General features: G+C 41.2%; 1 protein-coding gene across 4 annotated transcripts in view; it reads left to right on the top strand.

Annotated features, from left to right (window-relative positions):
- LOC148026122 (uncharacterized) overlaps positions 1–20903 on the top strand; it is a 115309-nt gene that overhangs the window by 72171 nt on the left and 22235 nt on the right. For 3 of the 4 annotated variants that reach the window (XM_087693385.1, XM_087693386.1, XM_087693387.1), the window contains 2 exons: positions 13486–13577; positions 16133–16238. In XM_087693385.1, the coding sequence (XP_087549511.1) occupies positions 13486–13577; positions 16133–16238 (198 nt within the window). Of the gene's footprint in view, positions 1–13134; positions 13185–13485; positions 13578–16132; positions 16239–20903 lie in introns of those variants that run through there. The other variant, XR_015693189.1, reaches the window with a different exon arrangement.

Here is a 20903-nt window from a genome sequence, read left to right as displayed (position 1 = left end):
TCAGAGTTGGCCCTCAGCTTAGGCCAGCCAGCGGTCACCATCTCTAGGTGAGCTCGTCATCCATTGTGAGTGAGCTCGCAGCTCCTGCTCCTTCTGTAGAGCTGCTGCGAGAGGTACCACCAGTAGCTCTAGTTTGTCAGCTAGCCCGCCACCTGGCCTGAACAGCCAGCCAGTCCAGCTTGTCCGCCACCTGTAGTCTGCTCAACCACCTGGCATGCAGCACCGCCCCAGCTCCCGCCCTGCACAGTTGCCCCAGGCTGAGCTTAGCCGTTAGCCCCTGCCTGGCCCCTGGACGGTCTGACTGCGTCTCCTCCCCGCCTCTTGTCCATCCCTTGCGCTAGCTCCCTGTGCTGCCTCCAACAGCACCTGCCGCTTGGAATGCCGCCCGTTGAGTCCTATGCACCGCCAAGTCCGCCAGCAGCCACCCGCCCGACCTCCAACTGCCACTTGCACAACCAAGTTCGCCACCATAGCTCGAAATCGGAGGCAAAATAATTTTTAAGATCAAATTTTAATTCAGATTTCATTCACTGGAAGGGACTTGTGACCGGGCAGCATCACTATGCTCTTGCAAGTGTTTGGGACACATTTCTCGCAGAGATTTTGTGAATTTTTGCGTCATAATTTGGGGCTTTTGTTGTCAGCTCAAAGATTGGCAAATGTATATTAGTGAGAGTCTGAAATGGACTAAGTTTCTGCATTTTGGGGCAATAAATTCTGGGGCTTTTGCATTTTTAGTGCTATTGAGCATTGTTTGCACTTGGACAACGTGTACTTCAGATAGTTTTTGACAGAGTGCGTCTAGATTTGCTAATTACAACAAAGTACTTGCTGTAATTTTTGGAAATTTTGAGATTTCCAAGTTGGCCCAGCTTGAAGTATTGCTCTTTTGCTCCTTGATCAGTGACATTTACCATGGCAAAGGAGGGAGGTGATGTATTTACATATGTGTCCAAGGAGGATAGGTTGGATGGCAACAACTATTCTCTATGGTCTTTTATGATGAAGAATGTGTTGATTGCAAAGAATCTTTGGGATTATGTTAGGGGTGAAGAAGTTAGGCCTGGAGTTGTGGATCTTACTACACCTCCTCCAGGAGGACGTGGACAATGGGCAACTTAGCTTACTCAGCTTGTTCAGCCCACACCAGCTCAGCCACTTCCCTAGAGATCAGCAGCACAAAAGGCATGGGACATATGGGATGCTCAGGCTTTGTCATTGATTGCTTTGGGAGTTCAACGATCCATCATCCCACACATTCGGTTTGCAGCTTCTTCAGGAGAAGCATGGTTGACCTTAGAGTAGATGTTTGTTGGAAAGAAGAGACACATATCTCTTTCTTGAAGAAAGAGCTTGAGATTGTGAAGATAGATGAGGGTGATTCTATGCTGGATCATCTAAATACAATTCAAGACTTGCGTGAGTAGCTTATGAATGAGTATTACTTAGATGTGCAGTTGATATCTACTCTCGTATTTTCCTTTTCATTTGGCATTAAACCTCACCATGAGGATTTCTCCACAGCCACCCATCTTGCTAATTCTGTCCCTTGTCGGTAACTTCTTTGTAACAATCCTCCACAGTAGTAGGTTCATCTTGAAGGATGAAGTAGCTTTCAAAGCCTCTATTAGCCTTTTGCTCCAAGTAAATACAATTGCTCTTTGTTTTTCTCTTTTCCATCTTTCCCCTATCTTCAATAGCCATCTAGCATTCTCTAAATGAAAACCCTTCCTTCTTCAACTTTGGAGTTCATTGTGAGGCTTGATGAATGACAAATTGTAAAAGGATGCAAGCTAGAAAGAGTATGTCTTACATTAATGCATTATGCAATGGCCTACGGCCAAGTACAAAATACTTGTTCCTCCATTTAGTGTACAATCAAAGAAGAAAATTTGGTAGCTAGCAATAATTGAGGTGCCTAAGGAATTGCATAATGTGAGATTCTTTTAACGAAGTCCTTATCTCGACATAATTGCGAGACAAGCAACTGATGAGAAGCACTATATGGAAGGAGCCAGTGAATTTAATATCAATTGACACTTAGATGGTGATCTCAAAAGACTCAAGTACATATTTGAAAAGCTCTTAAAGTTGCACACCTATATTTTCACATCATATATTGGATGCCCACAAATCATATGTTTTGGAAAAGTATGGATCCTTTGAAATGTGGAGTACACAAGGTATGAAGAAGTCACATTACCGCACTCATGGTACATAGTTTAAGAATGCTTGCCATAAACGAGGTCACCAAAAAAAGAGCTACCTTGTTGAAATTTCAATTGGTTCTATAGATGCACCTTTGGTTGTTTAATCACATTGGAAAATTATAGTCTTTGAGTAGGCTTTTATGGCAAGGCAAAAGGGCAAGGGCAGCCAAGCTAAAAATGCTTGGCAGAGCTCTGGGACTTTAGGTACTTCATAGAGCAACAAGAAATAGGGGGGTACATAAGCCAAGAAGGGCAAGTGCCACTATTGCAAGAAGCTAGGACACTATATCATAGAATGTAGAAAGCGCATAGCCAAGGAGGAGTCGGGGATGTTTGTTTCTAATTCATCTTCTACTGCTATTGAGTCCGCCTTTTTTGTTGCAGATTGGGACTATTGTTTTTACATATGTAGTTATGACTCTTCTTGGGCTGATAGAGCATTCAGCTCTAATGAGGATGCGAGCACATGGTTTTTTGACAGTGGTACTTCTAGGCATATCACATCTTGCAGGGATTTTTTTTCTTTTGTTATTGTAGCCCCTGTTGGCAAGTCTATACAATGTGCCAACAATGCATCATACCTTGTTAGAGGCATTGGGGAGATTGTCTTGACAGCCATTGATGGCTTTATTCTCCATTTACAGGATATCTTATTTTTGCCAGGCATAAAGAATAACTTGTTGTCTATTTTTGCTTTGGCAAAGTGTGGTTTGCAAGTCACCTCTGATGATGTTAGATGTATGGTTAGAGATAAGGAACACATGACTTTGGTTTTGACTGGCACTTAATATCATGGGTTATATGAGTTAGGCACTTATACAGTTGATTAGTCGGTCTATCTAGTGTCTACTCTCACTCTTGCTATGTCACAGGCATAGTTATGGGATGCTTGCATGGGGAATATAAACTATGGTAGCTTGATGCTTATGCAACGTACATAGATGCTTGATGGTTTACCTCTCTTGAGAGACCTCCTAAGGATATATGTGAGGGATGTATTTTGGAGAAAATGCATTGTTTTTTGTTTCCCCGTGATGTTACTTTTAGAGCAACTGCTAGATTATAGATTTTGCACTTGGATATATGTGGCCCTACGCAGACAAAGTCATTGGGTGGCTGTTACTATTTTGTTACTTTCATTGATGATTTTACTTGTTTTTGTTGGGTCTATTATTTGGTGAAAAAGTTAGAAGTGTATGATGCATTTTTGGTTTTTGTAGCACTTGTTGAAAATCAATCTGGCTGTAGGGTTAAGACTCTCTGTTTGGACCGAGGGAGGGGAATACATGTCTTCTATGTTGAATTTTTTTTTTTGAAGCAAAAAGGCATTGTCCATTAGTACACTACTGCTTATACTCCACAACAGAATGGAGTTACAGAGAGGAAGAATTGGTCACTCATGGAGATGGTTAGATGTATGCTTAAAGCAAAGAGCTTGCCATATAGTTTTTGAATGGAAGTAGTAATGTATGCTTGCCATGTTTTGAACAGGTGCCCTACCAAGACATTAAAGAATGTCACGCCTTTTGAGGTTTGGAACAGTCGGAGACCTTCTGTTGGACATTTTCGTACTTTTGGGTGTCTTGCATATGCACACATTCCCAAGGTACTCAAAAAGAAGTTGGATAACAAGGCTATTAAATGCATTTTTGTGGGGTTCAATAGTGAGAGCAAAGTGAGAGCAAAGGATATAGATTATATGATCTTATCTCTAAGAAGGTATTTGTCAGTAGGGATGTGGTTTTTGATGAAAAATCAAAATTATCCCTTGTTGGTTTTGATACATATCAGGCTGCCAAGGATGTATTTGAAAGGCTATTACCCATTTCTTTTGGTGATACAATTGGAGCTTCAACAAGTAAACTTAATGTCCAGCTAGCTGCTCCATTGGGTAATGCAGAGAATCAGCCTATGGTTGATTTGAATATTCAGCAAGGTGCTAAATTTGAAGTTCAACAAGAGCTTGTACACAATTAGGAAGCTAGACAGATGCCTAAATGGTATTTGCAGACTATGAAAGATAGTCATTTGGATGCTCCTATTGTTGGTCATACTAGAAGGCAAGCTCGCATGCATGATGGTGCACATACCATGGAGTTTGTTATGGCAGTAGATACACTGGATGATGAGGAGTCTAAATGTTTTGATGATGCACAACATAGTATGCATTGGATGGTAGCAATGCAAGTTGTGTTTGATTCTATCATAAAGAATCAAACATGGGATTTAATGTCTTTTCTTCTTGGGAAGAAAGCCATTTGTACAAAGTGGGTCTATAAGCTAAGAAGGAATGTAGATGGATCCATTGACAAATATAAGGCCAGGCTTGTGGCTAAAGGCTATGCACAGAAAAAAGACATTGACTATGAGGAGACATTTGCTCCTACATGCCGCATGACTACTATTCGATCTATGGTTGCTTTGGCTGCCCATTATGGATGAACTGTGCATCAACTTGATATAAAAACTGCATTTTTACATGGGGGACTTCAAGAAGACGTGTATGTAAAGCAGCCCATTGGTTTTGTAGTTGGGGATCTGAACACTTGGTGTAAAGCTGAAAAAGGCTTTATATGGTTTGAAGCAAGCTTCTCGAGCTTGTTATGCAAAGATTGATGGCTTTTTACTCGGCCAAGGGTTTATAAACAGCTCATCAAAGTCTACACTTAATGTATGTAAAGAGAGGGGATCCTTGTTGGTCATATGTCTCCTATGTTACACAGCATTTATCGTGTTTTCCACCTTTGGGGTGTGAACACACTCTAGGAACATGCTTTTTCAGTTTATGTGAGTTTTATGATTGCTATAATTAGTGCTTAATTAGGTTATTTACCACGCTATCTGAGGAGGAAGGCCGGTTTTAGTCCTCCTAGATGAAATCTGTTGGGTTTCATTGAGGCCTGCGCTCACAGAGGAGTGTTGGTGATCAGTAGGACACAAGGGCACTTTTTACTCTCAGTACAAGAAGTTTTTTCGCCTAGACTTATTCTCTTCTTTCGTATGTGCTTATGTAACACACTTATGGGCACTTATCATGTTCGGGTGTGAACACCCCCTACAACCCTAAGGTTTAAGGGTTATACTTTGTACTTTCAGCTTACACTCTTTCAGTCTATTGCATTGGGTGTCGTGCTTCACTCTACACACTGTCTACTGCACTCTCAGCTGAGCTTTGATCCTCTTTGCTTCTCACATTTGGTACTAGAGCTGAGTTTAGCTGAGTTTAGCTCTGCTCAGTCTCCAGGAGTCCTTGCTCAGTCCATCTGTGCCCCATGAACTGCCTCATTAGCAGCGCCTCAGTGGAAGACCGCCAGTGTTCCCTGCAGTAGCTCGACCCGCTTCCTGGAGCCTCCCAACCATCGCTAGCACTCTCGCCCACTCCACCTGCTTGGATTGCCTGCGCCGCCCTAGTCTCTTGCCCTATGCCACCAATCTACCTGGGAGATCGCCCGCCAGTCTGCTTGCGCCCTCGCCAATCTGCTTGGGCCCTTGCCGTTGTGTTGCCCTTGTCTGCTTGTAGTGCCGTCCCTGTCTGACCACGCCGCTCCAGCCTCTTGTGCTTACCCGCCAGTCTCCAAGTGCCCATTTGGTGTTGCGCCGCCTGCCTGTACCACCTGACACTTGGAGGAAGTCACTCCTTGCTCTACAGCATGCCACCTTGTGGCGCCCTTCCTGCCAGTGCCACCAGCTGTGCTGCATACGACTGTAGCACCTCTAGTCCGCCATGCCTTAGCAACACGTGGTCTAGTGCACCTCCAACAAGAGCCAATACAACAGTCAAATTCAAGGTAAAAAGACATTTTTAAATCACTTTTTTATTTCAAATCTTATTCGCAGGAAAGCATTGTGCTTGGGCAGCACATCTTTGCATTTGCATTTGCAAGTATCTGGGACACATTTCACGTAGAGATTTTGTGAAATTTTGGGACTTTTGGGCTTTGTGAAGACATTAGCAAAGGTATTATAGTTGCAGTTTGAAATAGACTGTTTTTGACAATTTTGGGGCAAGAAATTTTGAGGCTTTTGCTCATATAGTGTTGTTGAGCATTGAATGTACCTTGGATTGGATGCATTACAAACAGTTTTGACAGAGTGTACCTTAGTGTACTAATTGCAGCAAGCTATTTGCTGTAATTTTTGGAAATTTTGAGATTTCCAGGTTGATCCAGCTTAGACATTGTTCTTTTGCTTCTTTTGGCATTGATTATAATGGCAAATTAGGAAGGGGATGTATTTACCTATGTATCCAAGGAGGACAGATTGGATGGTAATAACTATTCACTTTGGTCCTTCATGATGAAGAATGTGCTGGTTGCGAAAAATCTTTGGGACTATGTCAACGGAGAAAAAGTTGGGCCCAAAGTTGTGGCTCCTGCTACTCCTCCTCCAGGAGGATGTGGACAACGGGCACCTCAGTCTATTTAGCCTACTCCACTTCCACTACTTCCCTAAAGATCAACAGCTCAAAAAGCATGGGATACATGGGATGCACAGGCTTTGTCGTTGATTGCATTGGTAGTTCAGCGGTTCATTATCCCTCACATTTGGTCTGCAGCTTTTCACGAGAAGCTTGGCTAACTTTGGAGCAGATGCTTGCTAGTAAGAATGAGATCTATATCTCTTTCTAAAGAAAGAGCTTGAGACATTGACGATGGATGAGGGTGATTCTATGCAGAATTAATTGAACAAAATTTAGGACTTTCATGAGCAACTTACGAATGTTGATGAGTACTACTCAGATGCACATCTGATATCTACTACATTGAACTCATTACCTCCTTCGTATTTGGCTTTTCATACAGCCCTAAACCTCACCATGAGGATTGTCCCACAACTGATTACTTTTCTTCAGCTAGTCAGTTTGCTTCTAGAGGAGGAGCAAACAAGAAAAAATAGTGGTGTGGAAGTCATAGCATCTGAGCAAGCTTTTATGGCAAGATAGGAGGGTAAAAGCAGCCAAGTAAAGAATGCTCCACAGAGCTCTGGGAATTTAGGTACTTGACAGGGTGATAAAAAGCAAGGGGGCACGCAAGCCAAGAAGGAAAAATGCTATTATTGCAAGAAGCTAGGCCATTACATCACTGAGTGTAGAAAGTGCGTCGCCAAGGAGAAGAAAAAGGAGTCAGGAATGTTTGTTTCTAATGCTCCTTCCACTGCTGCTACTGAGTCAACGTCCTTTGTTGCAAACAAGGACTATTGCTTTTACACATGCAGTTATGACTCTTCTTGGGTTGAGAGAGCATTTAACTCTACTGAGGATGCAGACACTTGGTTTTTTGACAATGTTGCTTCTAGACACATCACATCTCGAAGAGATTTATTTGCTTCTGTTGGTGCAGCTCCAGTTGGCAAGTTTGTACAGTGTGCGAGCAATGCATTATATCTGTCAGAGGTATTGGGGAGATTGTGCTCACAGCCATTGATGGCTCTATTCTCCACCTATAGGATGCTTTGTTTGTGCTAGGTATAAAGAAGAATTTGCTCTCTATTTCTTCTTTGGCACGTTGTGGATTGCAGGTCACCTTTGATGATGACAAATGCACGGTAAGAGATAAGGAACACGTGACTTTGGTCTTGACTGGTACTTTATATCATGGGTTATATGAGTTGGATGCTCTTTCAGTTGATTAGTCAGCGTACTTAGCATCCACTCTTACTCCTGCTATGTTACAGGTGGAGTTATGACATGCTCACATGGGGCATGTGAACTATGGTAGCTTGATGGTCTTATAGCATACACAGATGCTAGATGGATTACCTCTTTTGAAGAGACCTCCTGAGCACTTGTGCGAAGGATGTATTTTGAGAAAAATGCATCGGTTTTTGTTTCCCCGTGATGTTGCTTTTAGAGCCACAGCGAGGTTACAGTTAGTGCATTTAGATGTATGTGGCCCTATGCAGACAAAGTCATTGGGTGGATGTTATTATTTTGTGACTTTTATTGATGACTTTACTCGCTTTTGTTGGGTCTATTCTATGGTTAAAAAGTTAGAAGTGTATGATGCATTTTTGGCTTTTGTAGCACTTGTTTAGAACCAATCTAGCTGTAAATCCGTTTGGACTGAGGGGAAGAATATATGTCCTCTACTTTGAATTCTTTTTTGAAGCAGAAGGGAATTTCTCATCAGTTTACTATTGCTTATACTCCACAGTAGAATGGGGTTGCAGAGAGGAAGAGTCGGTCACTCATGGAGATGGCCAGATGTATGCTGAAAGCAAAGAGCTTGCAACACAGTTTTTGGATGGAAGCCGTATTGTGTGCTTGCCATGTTTTAAACAGATTCCTCACCAAAGCATTAAAGATATTACGCCTTTTGAGGCTTGGAACAGCCGGAAACCTTCTGTTAGGCACTTTCGTACCTTTGGGTGTCTTGCATGTGCACACATTCCTCAGGTACTCAGAAAAAAGTTGGATAACAAGGCTGTCGAATGCATTTTTGTGGGATATAGTAGTGAGAGCAAAGGTTGCAAACTCTATGATCCTGTCTCTAAAAATGTATTTGTTAGTAGGGATGTACTCTTTGATGAAAAATCAGAATTATCCCTTGCTAGTTTTGACACATATCAGGCTGCCCGTGATGTATTTGAAGGGCTGCTACCCATTTCATTTGGTGTTTCAGCTGGAGTTTCAACAAGTGAACTTAATGTTCAGCCAGCTGCTCCATTAGAAAATGCAGAAAATCAGCCATTGGCTGATCTGAATATTCAGCAAAGTGCTGAATTTGAAATTCAGCAAGAGCTTGTGCACAGTCGTGAGGCAAGACAAATGCCTAGATGGTATTTACAGACTATGAAAGATAGTCATTTGGATGCACCCATGATTGGTCGTACTAGAAGGCAAGCTCGTATGCATGATATTGCACATACCATGGAGTTTGTTATAGCAGCAAGTACAGATGATGATGAGGAGCTTGAATGTTTTGAGGAGGCACAACATAGTGTGCATTGGATGGCAGCAATGCAAGCTGAATTTGATTCTATCATTAAGAATCAAACATGGGATTTAATGTCTTTGCCTTTTGGGAAGAAAGCCATTGGAACAAAATGGGTTTACAAGTTGAAAAGGAATGTAGATGGATCCATGGACAAATATAAGGCAAGGCTTGTAGCTAAGGGCTATGCACAGAAGAAAGGCATTGACTATGAGGAGACATTTGCTCTTACCTCCCGAATGAATATCATTAGGTCTATGGTTGCTTTGGCTGCTCAATATGGATGGACTGTGCATCAGTTAGATATTAAAACTACATTTTTACATGGGAAACTTCATGAAGAAGTATATGTAGAGCAGCCCATTGGTTTTGCAGTTGAGGGATCTGAACACTTGGTTTGTTAGCTGAAAAAAGCTTTATATGGCTTGAAACAGGCTCCTAGAGCTTGGTATGCAAAGATTGATGCCTTTTTACTCAGCCAAGGGTTCATAAATAGCTCATCTGAGTCTACACTTTACGTATGTAAAGAGGGGGGATCCTTGTTGGTCATATGTTTCTATGTTGATGATCTTCTCCTTACAGGGACACATGCTAATCAGATTTCATCATTTAAACAAAATTTGCAGCTTTTGAGATGTCAGACTTAGAGTCTTTGCATTATTACTTGGGTATTCAGTTCATACATAATGCTAGAGGTATTGATTTATCACAAGCAAGATACATTGGTTAACTTCTTGAGAAGTTTGGCTTACAAGATTGCAAGCTAGTTTGTACACCAATGGAACCTGGACTAAAGCTGTCATTACATGATGATAGTGATTTGTTTGATATACACACATATGCTCCAGCAGTTGGATGTCTTATTAACCTATGCAACACTAGGCCGGACATATAGTTTGCAGTTTAAGCCCTGAGCAAATATATACATCAGCCATGTATGTCACATTGACAAGCTGTTTAGCGTGCCTTTTGTTACTTGTAGGGTACTAGATCTCTTGGATTGCTTTATACCAAGGGGAGACCACTGCAGTTACACGCTTACAGTGATTCATGTTACTCCATTGGTGGCAATTGTTTCTTTCTTGGCTCATCTTGCATATCTTGGCTTAGCAAGAAACAATCCATAGTTGCCACATCGTCATGTGAAGCTTAATACAAGGTAGCTTTCACTACCATAGTTTAATGTGTATGGATTAGACGCTTGCTAGTTGATTTGGATGTGTTTGTTACGGAGTCTACTCCTTTGTTCACCGACAGTCAGAGTGCCATTGCAGTGGCACGGAACCAAGTGTTTCATGCACGCACGAAACACATTGAGATACATTATCGCTTTGTCAGAGAGAGGCTATCTTCAGGTGATATTAGCCTTGCCTATTGTCCTACCACCAATAATGTGGCAGACATCTTCACCAAAGCTCTTCCTTTTGACAAATTTGAAGCATTTCGCAATGCTTGAAATTTGATCCCCTTTGGTGGCGGATGATCCTTGTACTTTTGATCACTCTTTACTCTAGGGGGGTTTGTTGGGTTTCACTCACATCTACGCTCATAGAGGAGTGACGGTGATCAGTAGGACACTAGGGCACTTTTTACTCTCGGTACAAGAGGTTTTTTCCCCTAGACTTATTTTCTTCTTTCATATGTGCTTATGTTACAGACTTATAGGCACTTATCATGGTCGGGTGTGAATATCCCCTACAACCCTAAGGTTTAAGGGTTGTACTTTGTACTTTTAGCTTACACTCTTTCAATCTATTGCATTGGGTGTAGTGCTTCACTCTACACATTGTCTACTACACTCTTAGCTGAGCTTCGATCCTCTCAGCTTCACAAAATCTAGTGGAAGGATTCTCAAATCTTGCATGCTTTGCCGCTGCATTGAGATAATGGATCCTTGAGATAACGGATCCTTGAGGGGCTTGGGAGTAGAAATCTTTGTAGATGGGTCAGGAGTAGGTAGTAGACTCTGCTCATATAGCACTATCTCAAGTAATCTAGGATGAGGAATGGGCTTGGAGACTGGTGCGATGGGCTACATGATATCCCTCTCATAAAGAACTATATCTGTCTAGGTAAATACTTTATTTCTCTTGGGATCAAACGAGAAATATGCCTTTGCCTTGGAGGAGTAGCCTACAAAGATCAAGTGATCAGCTTGGGGCTCGAGTTTTCCTATGTGATCATTAGGGGGGTGTGTGTAAGCACGACTCCCCAAGACTCTAAGCTGGAAAATAAGAGATTGAGTGCCAAAGAAATCCATGAAGGGGGTCTTTTGAGGGACCGCAGTGAACAATAGAGAGCATGCCATGTTCATCATTATTCTATTCTTGCACTTTGCAACTTCATTCTGAGAGGGGGAGTTGGTAGAACTGAGTTGGCGAGAGATGCCATCCTCATTTAAGGAATTATAGAACTCGTGGGAGGTGAACTCACCACCATTGTCACTTCTCGTAGTACCTAAATGATGACTTGTCTGATTTTGCACCAGATGTACCCAAGCCGGGAAGTGTGTGAAGGCGTTAGTTTGGGGAAAGGAGGATAGATTAGGGTGTTCATAAGGTGCCGATGGAGGAGGCACGAGAACTTGATAACCAAGATCACTTGCCAGTTGGGGCACTCGAATATAACCAAAAAACCCACTAGGTATAGCCATGTGGACAAATTAAGGTACCACCTCATCCACACTCAGGAATGCTTGAGAGGATATCCAATGCGATGAAAATCCTGAAAGTGTGTGAGATGGAGGACAAGGCTCCCCCATAGTTGTGTTTTCACTACCTGGATATGAGAACATAGACGTTCTAAAGACTATGCCTATTTGAATAACCCCTTGGTGTGATGTAAGATGTCACATTGGGTCTGTTAAAAGGAAAGTGAATGGTGTGAATGTTGATGTAGTGGAAGAAATGGGTGGGAAGGGTGGGTTTTGAAATTGAGGTGTGGATGAAGTGGATGTGAATGCATTAAATTGATTTTCTGATTTTAATGGTTGAAATTGAAATGTGGAAGATGATGGAGAAGATGAATGAGATGTTTCACCAACTTCAAAATGACCTTGAGCACCAAAACTTGAAGGAAAAGGAGATGAAGAAAAGGAATTACCTGATTTTCTTTTATAGGTACCTCTTTTCGTATTTATATACAAAACCGATCCTCTTTAGGACTTAAATTGTAGTGAATAGTTTGAAGATTTTCCTCATTATGATCATTATGCAAAACAAGGTGATTGTTTGGAGAGATGTGTCGTTTTTGATGAGAGGGATATTGTATAAACCATCACATTTGTCTTTGACCCACTTACAGAGTCTTTAGCATCCATGAGACACGTTACCTCGTTGGTACCAAAAGACCAGGTGGGATTTGGGGATCCTTCCATCGGATTCCACTCTAGAGGCCCCTAGAAGATCTGCTTGGTTTGCACTTAGTGTCTCATTTGTATGTGTCTTTACGGTAGATCATATAGTGCATTTGAGTTGGAGAGTTGGCAGGAGGCTTGAAAGCATCCCCAGTGGCAAGAGGCCATGGAAAAGGAGCTTAAGAGGATTGGCCAAATTGAGATTTTGACCTTTTGCGACCTTAGAACCTTTATATATTACACTTCCACTTGGTTCTCATTATCAGTTCTATGCCTAGTGTCTTATCATCTTAGCCCATCTTTTGTCATCATGGTGTTCATTATTATTCTTGCTGTCCACCCAGTGTTTTGGATTCCATCGTTATTTTGTCCAATATAGTGAAATGATCATTGATGATGCACTGGATTCCTATATTTGGCAATCAAAAAGTTAGTTCCGACACTTTTAACTTATGCAAAAGCACAAGATGATGCCAAATGAATGCTGAAAATGCTGATGTGAAAGAAGGTGATGAACTGATCAGAAAAGCAGTGAAGAAAACTTAAAATAACATTGGTGAATCACAATGACAATTTTGAACAAAACTCAACAGATCTAATGATTCTTGCTGACTTAGTGTATGGCTTATCCAAGCAGGAGGTGACCAACACATTCAACTCTCTAGATCACATATGGCATGTAACAGAGTAAGAAGATGATCTCATTAGTAAGACAATATTTGATTTGTTTGGAGGGTCTTGTTAGATTGTGTGCCTTTCCTACTTTGAGAAGATTCTTTCATGAGGGACATGCAGGGTTATTATTTATGAAAGTCCAACACAGGAGGATTTTTTTTTGTGCCATGCAGTTGAAAACACGAGCCTAACTTCAGATCCTAATTATTGCACCGCTTGAAATGGATCTGGAAGTGTTGGGCAGTGCTGACTAAGTTGAACCTCATAATGGTTGAACGTTAAGTTGAAACTGTTTTCTGATGTTGTTTTACAGGCCTGAAAAGGGTGCATGGATTTAGCATTGGTGACAGTGCCGATCTATGGAAAAAACAGAAGTGGCAAGAGTTTGAGAGAAAGCTGAAGATGGTAAATACCTTTTTCCATATGACCTTGTCTGAGTGGAAGATCATCTTTTTGTCCCTCCCCACAGAGATTTGATTGATGTGAGTTTATTGGAAGTTTATATTGTATGTATTCTCTTCTGGTTTTAAAAAAAAAACATAAAAGTGGCCTGCAATTTGGGCTTATGCTTTATCCCTTGGTAAAAACCAGTGAATGCCAAACTCGATAAAACATGCAATTAACACAATTTTCAATATGAGCAAGGATAAAATTCTGACGTGGGAATACCTGTTTACTTGACAGTGTGTTCCTTGGTGTGAATATAAGGGCAATAAAATACACTATATGAGTGTAAACAGAAATCTTATAAGCAGTTGATCATCGCCTTGCGAAGGCCTGGTAGGTTCCTGGGGATGAGTTAGACCCGGGGCCGATGCCTTGTCTACCTAGGGATGGCATCTTGCTAGAAAAAGAAGAAATTAAGGACGGTTGGAGCGAAAATAAAAGTGAGCGTTTGTGCTTATCCAAGAACTGGCTAGTTCACATTTAATGTGCTAAACCCCATGGGGCATTTAAGGCCTTTGACTAGTATTAATTTATTAATTAATGCATAGTCCCCCGATGTCACCTGGGGACACTTTAATGGCCCAATTAGTAGCTTGGACCCAAATTGACATTAGGCACCTAGAAGTACTTGTTCAACATAACTTCATATAACTTTTGCCAATGTCACCCATTGCTCAATTGGGGTACTTAGGTCATTAACATAGCTTAACTGACTTGCACTTCACACGTGCACGTCATGTGCGGACAACCTTTTAATGCCAAAACTAAGCATTCAAAATACATGTCCTTGTGACATTGGGTCTTCAATTAATGTGCACAGATCTTGAGGTGACAAATAAACCTAATTACTGCTGTGAATTAGGGTTTGATAGTAGTAGATCATTGCTGCCCTTCACCAAAGGATGGAATATGCTGAGAATTGTTGGGGGAATGCTAGAGAATGAAAGAGGAAGCTGAAAAGAGAGAAATTTCAGAATTTTGTCGTTGGAAGTGGCCCAAACCTGCTGTCACCTCCCATAGGACAGCCTTCAAAGTTGTCACTTGCTGCTTGGATGGGTCAAAATGTTGTCCCTAGCTCTTGTAAGGACTCTTGGCAGTTGTTGCTTGCTCCCTGGATGATTTCCTTGGCAAACAGACTTCTCCCAGCTTGCATGGGCAAGTTTACCAAGTGACAGCCTTTTAAAAGTAAAATTTAGCATTAATTAATTAATTTTTAGAAATGAATTTTTGAAAATGAGTTAATTATCCATTTGACCCCACCCATTGAAATTGTTGGTGCCTAACATTCAATGTGCTGACCCATTTGAGACTTAGCTGTTTCCAACTTTAATTGGCCTTTGACTAGCATTAATTAATTAATAATTAACCCCTAACCCTAATGTCGCCATAGGATATTTTAAAGGCCCATTCAATGGCCCAGGCTAATATGGACACCAGACACCCACAAATACTTGTCCTAGTTAAGTTAATACAATGTTTGCCATTGACACCCATTGCGTTTCTTAGGTTTTGGGCTATAACCATGCTGCCCAAAAGTAGCTTGCATTGCACATATGCACCTTCACACGTGCTAAACTTAATAATGCCAAAATACTCATTCTTGTGATAGAAGAAACACATTCTCCACCACAACAACATGGGTAGAAATGCCAAGGAAAAGTGCTAAGATTGCTAGAGATGCTGCCTATGACCATCAAATGCACAGCACATTGTGAATACCAAGGGAAGTAGGGGAAATAAGGATGGATGCATGGCAACTCACAATGTCTTCTTTGATACCATGATGGAAGCCACATGAATGCAAGAGGGTGGGAGGAAAAGAGACACAAAGCAATAGCACCATTGAACAATGCACTCAATGGGGTGAAATGGGAGAATACAAGGGGGTCTAGACATAGACACATCTGGAACGCCATATCAGAGGACCCAAATGAGAGTGGGCCAGGCCTCCAAAGGATGGGTGGCCACTCAACTGACCTAAAACATGATATCCCAGCCCAAGGCAATCCAATGGTCACTTAACTTTGGTGGACTCACATGTAGAGATGCCCAGAATGCACCCAAACAGACTTAACATTTTAATACCTCAGCAAGCAGTTTGATACACTTGGATCATCACAAGCCATAAATAGTCACTTGTTAGTGATGTTTTGTCTTATTTTAATTGTCTTCTCATGTATTGATTTGTCTAATTTGTTAAGCACCCTCCTTAATAGCAAGCTGTTAGTCCTTTAATTGAGTGAGATAGTTTGACAGCTTCATTAGAAAGAGGAAATAGATAATCAGATGAACTGAGCAAGCCCATAAGGTGTGGAACATGGTGCATGATTTTGAAAGAAAAGGTAATATGAATTGGCCTCTTGAATTGTGATTAAAACTATGTGAAATGAGTTTTAAAATTCTGTCTGTTTTTGAAGAGAGACACTTTTTGATTGTTAGTTGTCTACTGCCATGGTCACTTTTGGTGACCTTTTCAGACTTTCTTAAGTTCTGAATGGCTGTATTTTTGGCAGTTGATGGAGGTTGCAGAACCATGGACCTTAATCTTAGATGATGCTCTTGCAAACTCGTTCATTGCTCCAATAACCAACATAATTGAAGATGATGGTCAGCTCAAGTGTAAGTATACAGGGGACATAGTCGCAGCTCAATAATTTTTAGGATAATATATTCAACTGCACTAATGCAAGTTTATTGTTATTGCTGTGGTTCTCATCATCATTATCTTCATGTCTTCATCATTGTTATTGGTCCTTAAAAGTAAATTATGCACTTTATTGAAGGTTTTTTCCCTTGAAGTATCAGAGTCTTTTGCGTCTGCATTCCTCGCACTTGATGGACAGTTTAACAATTTCGACAATCCATGTGAAAGCATGACTTTAGTCCTAAAGATCATGGAACAGGGATAACTATCATTAATGTTTAATGATGAATGTCTCTTATCACAGACATAAACTGCACCAAATAGAACTTATAAAGCCACACAACCTGACTGAAACAGAGTTTCATAGAGAATTTAGGCTTAAACTGGATGAATCCCAAGTCTGATCATAAAAAAGACATGACTTGCATATGCACAAACTTGGTGAGAAAAACTTAATGCAATCTATGGGACTATATTAGAGCTAAAGACAGAAAATCTTTGAGAAAGAGATTGTTATAGCATGTATCATGTCCATTACACATAGACTTGATCTTTTTACATATCTCAAGACACAATGCCTCACTCTTATGCCTTGTGTTTCCGCTTGCCCCCTCTGCCACTTTTGGCTGCCCTCTATTAGAAGAGCAAAACAATAGTGAAAGACACAAGATTGATGAAAGAGATGATGCACAAGATGTAACTGAGAAAAGGAATCCACTATGCCAATAAAGAGTACAATGGTTGACTGCCAGCTCACACACTCGACAAGTAATCCCTCTTTGAAAGCAAATAGTCAAGCTACCCACCTTGCACCTCTTGTAGCCACTGAAGCCCCGTGGATAGCTCACCGTGTCACCAAGATTCCTCCACTAGAGCATATGCATGCCCTTTGGGTCCCTTGATGTTGCAGGCCTCATCATGAACTTACACTGGACACACTAGTCCAAGGTTTGGGTCACTAGAACATGTGAACTCAATGGCACACATCAAATTCACCAAGAATGAAAGAGTATCCATAAGGCCTTTGTCCACCCTTGCACTTGGCCCATCTAGCTACTAGGAGCATGTGAGGGTGTGCAACATCACTGGAACTGAGAAGAACTGTTCACTCGAGCTATCGGTAGGCCCAATCAAACCAAAATGATATATTCATGTACATGATCCCATGCTTTGCCAAGTAGGACCATGATATCCATCACATGTAGTAGTGACATGTCTTTTGCATCTTTCTTATCTTCAAATGTTTGCTATGCCACACCATTCCTCCTTGTCACTTTCATGGGCATGACATTTGCCTTGCCGCATCATGATGGAAATAGAGACTCCTCCACATGTTGGAGAAATCCAACAATGTCTCTGAAAGTATTGGTTAGCATCGTAAGATGTGTTAGAATATTGAACCTCTCAATCACAAAGGCACCTATACAATCATAATGAAGTGAAATGAGAATGGAAAATTATTCGCATGTTACGTTTGTTAGGAGAGAGTAGCAAAGGGAGTGTGAGTAGCTTGCAAGTATTTAGGCTCAAACAAATCAAGTAAAAGTGCAACTAATAAACACGACTCTTATGAACCATCTCAAAAGAGAACTTGGCATGGGAATGAACACAAATTAAAAGCACAGCCACTTCAGTCCAGTCAAAGACGTCCCTTGCAGTTGCAAACTATGGTTGTTTAAATGCAATCAAACAATGATGTGCAGGCCACAGATAACAGAGTCAAAGTGTAGGATATGATAGAATGGTTACAGGTGTTGTCCAGTCAATCCCAGAGAAGTTGATCACCAGGTCAATGAGGAGCAAAGCAATGAAGGAAACCAGCACAAGCACGTTTGCATTACATCACAACACAGTCATGCAGTAAGTCAACACAAGCTACACAATAAGTCAACACAGCCAGCCTGCTAAACATGCCTCAACACAGGTGGAATGCAGTCCAAAGTAGAGCGCAGGTCAACAGCAGTAGTGCATGCTGCAAGTTAATCACACTCTAACAACACATCGACATAGTCCAACATGACAAAGAGTGGTGGACAGCATAGTCACCATGATCACAACACAAACAGGGACAATCACAGTGGGTTGTAGGCATGTCTTCCAGCAAAAGCAGTAGCATTAACAAATCAGTCAACAAATGCAGCACATGTGATACCAAAAGCACTAGGCTCAATGGAAAACACAGCCCATGGGCAGCATCCAACTGTAAGCAGCATTGCAAAGGAGCAGATGCATGAGTTAATCAATGTCAAAAAACAAGTATGGCAAAGCAATAAATCTGCCCATGTTGACAGACAATCAATTGTACAGCTACCAAACGCCACATCAAGATCTCCTTTGACGAACCTAAATATTTGATACCATGTTAGAAGAGCAAAACGAGTAGCAAAATAATGAAAAAAACAAGATTGATGTGGAGACGATGCACAAGAGGTAACTGAGAAAAGGAATCCATTATGCCAATCAAGAGTACAATGGTTGAGCACAAGCTCCCTCTCTACACACCAAGAATTTGCAAGTACATGAATGAATGATAGTGGCCACACTCATAAGGGTGTGAGCGCTTGTGAACCTATGATATGACCACTTCTAACACTCTCTTGTAATAGTTGCCATTGTCTAGCCACATCTCCTCACGTGCATGCTTGCATTGGCTTCCCACCGTCTTCACCTTCTCGCCTTACAATGTTCTCTTTTTTCTTACATTTGCACAATTGTGTACCTCCATCCTTGTGCTTGCAACCGCCATAACATGTTACTCCTCCTTTGTCCTCTTCACCCATTCTTTATTCCACTCTATATTGACTATGCTCACTATTGCTCCATCTCTTCCCTTTCTTTCCAAAATCGTTTTGGTGCTACCACAATCTTCTAAATCATTTGTCTTGCACGTTGTTCTCTACATTGAGTACGAGCGATGAAGGAGCATTTGCCATGGTGATTTATCTTTGGTACTCTTTGATGGTGGGTCCAGGACATTACATGTAAAACCAACCTTCCTTCTCAGATAGGATGATAAATAACCCGATAACGTACTAATCACAACAAGCATAAAATTCAAATAAATTGAAAATGTAACATTACCACTTAATCTTGTACAATGGACAGCCTGTTGGCTCCAAAATTTGTACCCCTCTCGTATTTCTTTATCTTGTATTGCAATCTAGATGGAATACATTGAGATCCCTTGAATCTCTTGCGCTCTTTGATTACCTCTTACTGTCACAACTAACTAGTAAGCCTTCAAACCAATTTGCTCCTTGGTTTTCTCGGGGATTGGCTTTCAACTAGCTCCTTGGATGATAAATTGTGCCCCAAACCTAATGTTGGTCGGTTGGCCTCTTGGAATTCTTTGAAATCCCTGAGTTTCAGTTGTCAAATTTCAAGTACTAGGCTCCAAATTTTGAGAACTCTTCATAGGGTGGCTTAAACCCTAATTTTGGTTGGCAAATTAGGGTTTAGTAGCGGAAATTCTATAGTTGTACCTTCATGGGACTGGATTTGGTTGAGATCTCTTGAGCAAAACTGTGAATTGGCTAAAGGAATGGAGAGGAGGTTGGAGAGTGTCACAAGGACATGAAAATTCGATGCTTTGCTTATGTTTACTTGACATTTGATTAAAGGATTAATCAAATGTGCAATTAAAAAATGCACATGTGTTGCACATGTGGGGTGTAAGCTACTTTTTCACAGTTGAAGGCCGAAGGACCCTGTGAAAAAGATAGGTGTCAAAGGCAAAAGTTGTAACAAGTTACATTAGCCAATTAATTTTTGGATCGGCAAGGTCAATTTTTTGGGCATGGATTAAGGGCCGAATTAATTTTCAGAATTAATTAATTCTGAAAATTAATTAAATGACTGGAAATTACTGAAAATAGATTAAGAAAGCTGCCACTTGGCAAAACTTTTCCATGCAAGTGAGGGAAAGGCTAAATGGGGTTGAAGGGAGAGAAATCTCGTTTTTTCATTTTGGAGCTGTTGGATTGTTGCTGCTAGCTTTTGGGGCCAATTCCCAGCCATTGGAGACAATTTTGGTGATGGAGATTGCATATTCTTGACCTTGGGAAGTTGGCGATTGTTGCTGATGCACTTTCTCCTGAAGATCACAGTCTCTGATGCTCCTATTGTTGTTAGTGCATCCGTTTGGGGTTGGTGCAGCAGGGCAGCTACTGATTTTGATCAGTTCTTCGTGACAAATCTCAGAATTTTCTCTCTCTATAGCATTCTCTCATCTCCTTTAGCCTATGTTCAGCCATTCTCAGCAATCCTTAGCCATTCAGAGGAGAGCTCAGCCATTTTTGGTGGGCTAATCTGTAATTTCTGTAGTAAACCCTAAGTTATAGAAGAAATTCGGGTTTAGCAGTCACCTTGGGATTCGTGCCAGAGACTGAAGGCTCAAGGGACTGAAATCAGCAGCTCATAATTGAAGATTATCAGGGGATTTCAAGAGCCAGCCCATCCCAAATTGATTTGGGGCAGCATTTGGCCAGTCAAGGGTCAAATTGGAGAAGAAGTCTTGGGTGAATCAAGGGACAAATGGCCCAAAAGGCTTGCTGGTCATTTATGATAGCAAGAGCAATTGGTTAGCAGGAGGAGATTGAAGAATCTCAAGTTGTACTCCTTCCAATTGAATGAAGGCAGCT

This window comes from Lygodium microphyllum, chromosome 14 (assembly GCF_053477565.2).
Source record: "Lygodium microphyllum isolate KBCC chromosome 14, Lygodium_microphyllum_v1.1.10, whole genome shotgun sequence".
In the NCBI taxonomy this organism is placed as follows: Eukaryota; Viridiplantae; Streptophyta; class Polypodiopsida; order Schizaeales; family Lygodiaceae; genus Lygodium; species Lygodium microphyllum.
The sequence above is the reverse complement of the archived record's forward strand: the minus strand, read 5'-3'. Positions and strand labels throughout refer to the sequence as shown.